The sequence below is a fragment of the Cricetulus griseus genome, assembly GCF_003668045.3.
Source record: "Cricetulus griseus strain 17A/GY chromosome 1 unlocalized genomic scaffold, alternate assembly CriGri-PICRH-1.0 chr1_0, whole genome shotgun sequence".
Taxonomy (NCBI): Eukaryota; Metazoa; Chordata; class Mammalia; order Rodentia; family Cricetidae; genus Cricetulus; species Cricetulus griseus.
Genome location: NW_023276806.1, coordinates 62158669 through 62165991, shown reverse-complemented (window position 1 = coordinate 62165991; position 7323 = coordinate 62158669). Strand labels below are relative to the sequence as shown.

At 41.7% G+C, this 7323-nt stretch overlaps 1 protein-coding gene across 1 annotated transcript; it reads left to right on the top strand.

Moving 5' to 3' along the window:
- The first annotated feature begins 225 nt into the window (after positions 1-225).
- Positions 226-6153, top strand: LOC113832658 (speckle-type POZ protein-like). Its single transcript, XM_035451319.1, is given in 3 exon segments — positions 226-472; positions 5508-5618; positions 5621-6153. Coding segments are annotated over 3 exon segments (891 nt in total).
- The last annotated feature ends 1170 nt before the right edge of the window (positions 6154-7323 follow it).

Genomic DNA, 7323 nt, shown 5'->3' with positions numbered 1-7323 from the left:
TCCCCCCATCCTTCTTCCCTTCCCACCTCCTTCCTCTCCACCCATGCCCTGTGAATCTACTTTGTTCAAGTTATCTCATTCCCATTCCTTTATTGGAGGTAATATGCAATCTTCTCTTGGGGTCCTCCTTCTTTCCTAGGTCTTCTGGCAGTGTGATTGCAGATGAAGCAGAAGAGAAGGAACATAAAAATAACTTCATGAAAATGATAGAAGCTCTCTAAGAGAATGTGGGAAAGTCCCTTAAAGAAATGGAAGAAAGAGAGTCATCTGAGGCAAGCCACCTGCATGCTGGACCAAGTTCGGCAGCAACAGGTTCCAAACACCCAGGGGCAGCCCAGCCTCCATCTGCCAGCCCAGGTAGTCCAGGAGCTGTTTCCAGCTACTGTTCGTCATAGCTGCTCAGAGTCATCTGACACAAGCGACCTGCGAGCCAGACGGAGTTCGGCAGCGGGATCCCACACACCAAGGCCCGGTGACAGCTCTGCTTCCAACTGCCGGCCCGGGAGGACTCTGCACGCCTGAACACTGCGGACACCCAGGTAACAATGACACCTCCATTCACCAGAAGAGGACTGACATCAGAGTATTGGATCTGTTTGCATTTACCAGAAGAGAACCTTGGTCCCACAACCACCAGGAAAACAAGAAACTCTTGCTACACCAGAAGAAAGGATGAGAAGAGGACAAGGTAAAAGCACATCCAACAACAGAAAACCCAATATGACACCATCGGAGGAGAATAGGAACCATACACCAGTAAGACCTGAACATCACTATGCAGATGAACCAGAAGAGAATGACATTAAAAGCATCATCATGAAAATGATAGAGGACCTCAAAGAAGACATGAGAAAATCCCTTAAAGAAATGTAAGAAAAAAAAAACTAACCAAAAAATACAAGATATCAACAAATCTCTCAAGGAAACAGCTCAAGACCTAAAAACTGAAATAGAGACAATAAAGAAAGAACAATCTGAGGGAAAGCTGGAAAAAGAAAAGCTGGGTAAATGATCAGGAACTACAGATGTAAGCATAGTCAGCAGAATACAAGAGATGGAAGAGAGAATCTCAAGAGTTGAAGACACACTAACAGAAAAAGATTCATCAAACAAAGAATATCTTAAGTCCAACAAATCCAGGAAATATCCAGGAAATATGGGATACAATGAAAAGACAAAACCTAAGAATAATAGGTATAGAAGAAGGTAAAGAAATCTAATTCAAAGCGCAGAAAACATATTCAACAAAATCATAGAAGAAAACTTTCCCATCCTAAAGAAAGACATACCAATGAAAACACAAGAAGCCTACAGAACACCAAATAGACTAAACCAAAAAAAAAAAGGTCACCTCGCCACATAATAATCAAAACACCCAACATACACAACAAAGAGAAAATATTAAGAGCAGGAAAGGGAAAATGTCAAGTAACCTGTAACGGGAAACCCATCAGAATCACCCCTGATTTTCCTTGGAAACTCTGAAATCCAAGAGGTACTGGATAGATAGATATTCTACCTACATTAAGAGACCATGGATGCCAGCCAAGACTACTATACCCAGCAAAGCATTCGATCATTATAGATGGAAAAACAAGATATTCCATGACAAAACCAGATTCAAACAATACATATCCACCATTCCAGCCGTACAGAAAGTACTGGAAGGAAAACTGCAACCCAGGGAAATTAACTACAAACAGAAAAACATAGGAAATAGATAATCCTGACTTACCAACAGTCAAAAGGAAAAAGGGATAGAATCCCACACAATACCTCTCCAACATCACCAAATCAAAAACAAATAAGAATGAACAATAATCAATGGTCATAAATATCCATCAACATTAATGGTCTTAACTCCCCTATAGAAAGACACAGATTAGCAGACCGGATAAGAAGACAGAATCCTTAATTCTGCTGCATACAAGAAGCTCAACTCAACCTCAAAGACAAACGGTACCTAAGAATTAGAGGTTGGGGAAAGATCTTCCAATCAAATGGACCCAAGAAACAAGCAGGGGTAGCAATGCTAATATCCAATAAATTGGACTTTAAACTAAAATCAGTTAAAAGAGATGAAGCAGGTCATTTCCTACTAATCACAGGAGAAATCCATCAGGATGATGTCTCAATTCTGAACGTTTATGCCTCAAATACAAAGGCATCCACATTTGCAAAAGAAACATTACTAAAACTCAAATCACACATAAGACCACACACACTTATAGTGGGAGAGTTCAACACCGCACTCTCAGCACTGGACAGGAACGCCAGACAGAAACTTAACACAGAAACAAAAGAACTAATAGAAGCTGTGGCAAAATTGGACTAAACAGATATCTATAGAACATTCCACCCAAATACAAAACAATTTACCTTCTTCTCAGTGCCACATGTCACATTCTCTAAAATCAATCACATACTTGGCAACATAGCAAACCTAACAATTACAAAAAATTGAAATAACCCCATGTGTCTTATTAGACCACCATGCATTAAAATTAGAATTCATCATGGCAGTTCTGCCTTTGAACAGGACAGAACCTATCTGTGGACGAGGGAGTATATGACATAATGACACTCATTCTAAGTGACTGACAGGAGAAGGATTTAGGATATTCACTAACCACACTCCTAGGTAGGTCTGAAAACCTTTTTCTGGACAAGATCTCTGAGAGGCAGGGAAAAGACCAACACGATAGTTAATTTGAGTCTCATTGGCCCTGCTCACTGCTGATGAAATCCCTGTGGGATCCACCCCACCCAAGGACTGCAGAGACCCCGGTTCTAGTCCGGCTACATGCACCGGAGCAGCAGAAACATCACAGTATTGGACATGTTTGCACCCACTGGAAGGAAACCTTGGTCCTGACACAACAGGAGAGGAATAGACTTCTACACTCAACAGAAAGAGGGATAGGAAGGAGAGAATATAAAACACATTGAACAACAGAAACAAAACAAAAAAAAACAATATGACAGCACCCGAGTCTAGGGACTCTCCACTAGCAAGAACTGATCATCACAACAGAGATGAAGCAGAAGATAATGACTATTAAAACAACTTCATGAAAATGATAGAAGCCCTCAAAGAGATATTGGAAAAATGCCTTAGAGAAATAGGAGAAAAAACAAACCAAAAACTACAAGAAACAATCAATTCCCTGAAAGAAAGCCGAGAAAAAAGATAATCAAATTCATGAAGGGAACAGTTCAAGACATGAAAAATGAAGTAGAGACAATAAACAAAACAAAGGCTGAGGGAGTGCTGGAAATAGAAAAGCTGGGTATATGATCAGGAAGTACAGATGCAAGAATAATCACAGAATACAACTCATGGAAGAGAGAATCTCAGGCATTGAAGATGTCTTAAGAGAAATAGAATCATCGATCAAAGAACATGTTAAGGCAACCATCCCTAACACGAAATATACACGAAATAGGGGACACCGTGAAAAGGTCGAACTTAAAATTAATGGCTATAGAAGAAGGTGAAAAACGCAACTCAAGATGCAGAAAACATATTCAACAAAATCATAGAAGAAAACTTTCCCTACCTAAAGAAAGACATGCCAATGGAAGTCTAAGAAGCCTACAGAACACCAAATAGAGTGGCCCACAAAAAAGTTCCCTCACCACATAAAAATTCAATCCCCAAACACACAGAATATAGAAACAACATTAAAAGCAGCTAAGGAAAAACATCAAGGAATATATAATGGCAAACCTCTTAGAATTATACCTGACTCTTCTGTGGAATAACTAAAAGCCAGAAGGTCCTGGATAGATATTCTACCAATACTAAGAGACAATGGATGCCAACCCAGATTACTGCAGCCAGAAGAGTTTTCAATCTATACTGATCCAGAAAGCAAGATAATCGATGAAAAATCCATATTTAAACAATACATAGCCACTAATCCAGGCCTCAAGAAAGGTGTGGCGGGAAGACTCCCACCCAAGGAAGTTAACTGCAACCAGAAAAACATAGGCAATAGATAATCCCACTTTACCAGCAGCCAAAGATAAATGGGGTGGAATTCCACACAAAATCCCACAACTAACCACAAATCTAAAGCAAACAAAAACGAACAATCCATGGTCATTCATATTCCTCAATATTAATGGTCTTAACTTGCCTATAAAAAGACACAGGCTAGCAGGTAGCTCGTGGTAATGCAGTAGCCCTAAGGATTCTGTATAAAATTCCACAGTTGAGCAGAGCTGGATGGACTAAAGTGGGATTCTGCAAACAGAAAAACCATGGAATCCAGAAACTGATTGTGAAATTTTTATTCACTTTATATTTCCTTTGGTTAACAGGGATGGACACACCCATAGACACAAGAGGAGGACTTCAATCCTCTGGGTCTCCAATTACAGATGTTTGAGAAGTCACCCAGGGATGCAGAGAGCTGAACTCAAGAACTGGTCCTCTGCAGGAGCAGCAATTGCTTTGGCCAAGTGAGTCAACCCTCGAGTGCCCGTAAATTGAGTTTGGAGAAAAAAAAAACTGGCATTTTCTCTGTCTCTCGTAAGCAAACATGTATGACTGTTTCATCCTTTGCTCTAAATCCTTCCTCATAGCTCTGTTCAGTCCAGTCCAGACAGGTTCTTCCAAAGAAACCCTGTTGAGATGTACTTGGGGCAAGCAACTGAATGGAGTCCCAGGATCCAACTCATTGGACCAAATGGAAAGTGGTCCAGCAACAGGGAAAAGTATCCTGGAATCCAGTGATCCCCGTGATTCAACTCATTTCGAGGGGCATCAAAGTGCTGTGCCAACATGATATCTTTCCTCAGATACTCTGGATATCCTTCAAGTGTCCCGCAGTCTTCAGGTGGTCTTGGTTACAAAGCTGGCTGCTGCTTTTGGAATACACATGTAGTTCCCAGCTGAGAGGATACTATGATTGCTTCAGACTGTTTTCTGTGAAACTAATCTTTAATATTGAATTGAAAATTTCACACACATCCAAGTTAGAGCTTCATAGAAGTGGTAACACATAAGAAACATAACCTAACACTCTAAATCAAGTCTATTATTGTGTCTCACAGAGAGAATAAAACACATCCCAGTTGTTTGATTTGGATCCAGTTTAAACCTCAAACTACCTCCAGCAGAAGTATCAGAACACAGGATAGCTAAGGCCTGGAACAACAACACATGACACAGCATACAAACTATCTGCTGCAGATGGACCATCAGCAACTTTCATTGTTACCTGGAAGAAATGCAGGAACCTATTAGAAGCCCAAATTTTTCAATAGGAAGCAACTACCAATGGTGATTGAGATTACACACTAAGGCATCTATCTAGAAAGAACAGACTACTTGTCAGTTTACCTAGTGTTGTTCAGCTGTCCAAAGTGTGTGCTTTGCCCAAAGTTCCAGTTCTGGATCTTAAGCACTGGAGGGCACACTGTCCTGTGAATGAGGGTCAGAAGAGTCTTTAAGTTCTCATCAGGCTATGAATGGGGATGCACAAGGTTCATTCTTTGAGATTTCCTCTTGGATCATGGGCAATGGCTTCTCCCCGAATCTGAGCTCACTGTCTTCTGCAAGGTGACGGTTTTCCAAGACTCCTTCAGCATCAGTGACCGTATCAGGAAGCCAGATATAAAGTTACAAGGTGCAGGATGGCAGATGAGCTAAGAGAACAGTGGGAGAATTCCCCCTTCACAGACTGCTGCTTGGTGGTATCTGGCCAAGAATTCCTGGTTTATAATGGCATCTTAGCAGCTCAGTCTCCAGTTTTCAGAGCCATGTTTGAACATGACATGAAGGAGAGAAGAACAAACCAGGTTGAGATCAATGATCTGGAGCCGCAAGGCTTCAAGGGAATGATGGACTTCATTTACACGGGGAAGGTACCAGACCTCCAAAGCATAGCAGATGCCATACTGACAGCTGCTGATAAATATGGCCTGGAACATTTAAAGGTCATGTGTGAGGATGCCCTCTGCAGGGACCTCTCTGTGGAGATTGCTGCCCACACTCTCTTCCTGGCTGACTTCCACAATGCAGGGTTGCTGAAAACCCGGGCACTAGATTTCATTACAGCTCATTTTTCTGAGGTCTCTGAGACCTCAAGCTGGAAGGCAATGGTGGCCTCATATCCCCACTTGGTGGTTGAAGTAGACACCTGAATGGTTTTTTTTGCATAATACTTTCCTATATCCCTTTCCCAAACGCTTGAAAAGATCATAGGTCCCTGTCCTCTGTGACATAGAGGTGTCTTCTAAGAGTAGCAGCCAGTGTTGTTACAAGGCCACCAGGGTAGACTATGGGGTCTGTGTAGCATTTACAGTGTATATCGGAAAGGTGAGGATTTAACAGAGCAGTAAATGTGTTGAAACTACAGTGTGAGGTTTGGGAGGGGTGAAAGCTGGACTCTGGTCTCCACTATCCCACCTCTATACTGTTGATGAACTCTTTTGAATTTTGTCCAGTACGTTGAAAACTGAGATTCAGTTTAGTTTTTGGACCTGAGTACATCTCCATTGGGTCTGGATTGGACTAAGCCGAATGTATACTCAAGGGCTCAGAGCATAGGATATGGAAACATGAATGTTTGCTTACAAGAGAAGAGAAGAGAAAGAAGACTTTTTTTAAATCTCCAATTCACTTGGCAAAAGCAATTAATGCTCTTCAGAGGATCCTTGTTCAGTTCTCAGCGCACACAGGGGAGTTTCTCCCACCTGCAACTCGAGAGTCAGAGAATCTGAGGTTCACCTCTTGTTCTAAGGGCACCTTCATCTTTGTAGGCAATATTTTAAACAAATATAAAATGAAGAAAAAATTTTAATCAGTTTATGAGTCTAGTGGTGTTTCTGTTTGAAGGGGCCCATTTTAGTCCCTCCAGCTCTGCTTAGCTGTTTGTGCAGGGTCCTCCCTTTCACATATACATCATTGTCATTGAAATGAAACCTAATGAATCTCTGCTACACTGAGAGATTATTACTGAACCCAGTCAGCTCCCTCCAGCAGCTGATGGGAGCAGATACTGAGATCCACTGACAAACATTAGGCAGAGCTCAGAACCCCAGAGAAGAGGGAGAGGAAGGAATGTAGGGGCCAACAGGTTCAAAGACACCAAGACAACACAGCCAACAGAATCAGTTCAGCAGGACTCTAGGGGCTCAGAGAGACCAAAAAGGTAGTCACAGAGATGTGTGTATCTATACTGTGTCCTGTGTACAAGCTGTGGTTATTCTGCTTGTGGATTTTGTGAGACTCCTACCAGTGGGTATGTGTGGAGTTTCTGACTCGTTTGTTTGATCTTGGGGACCTCTTCCTTCTGGGTTGGCTCCTCCACC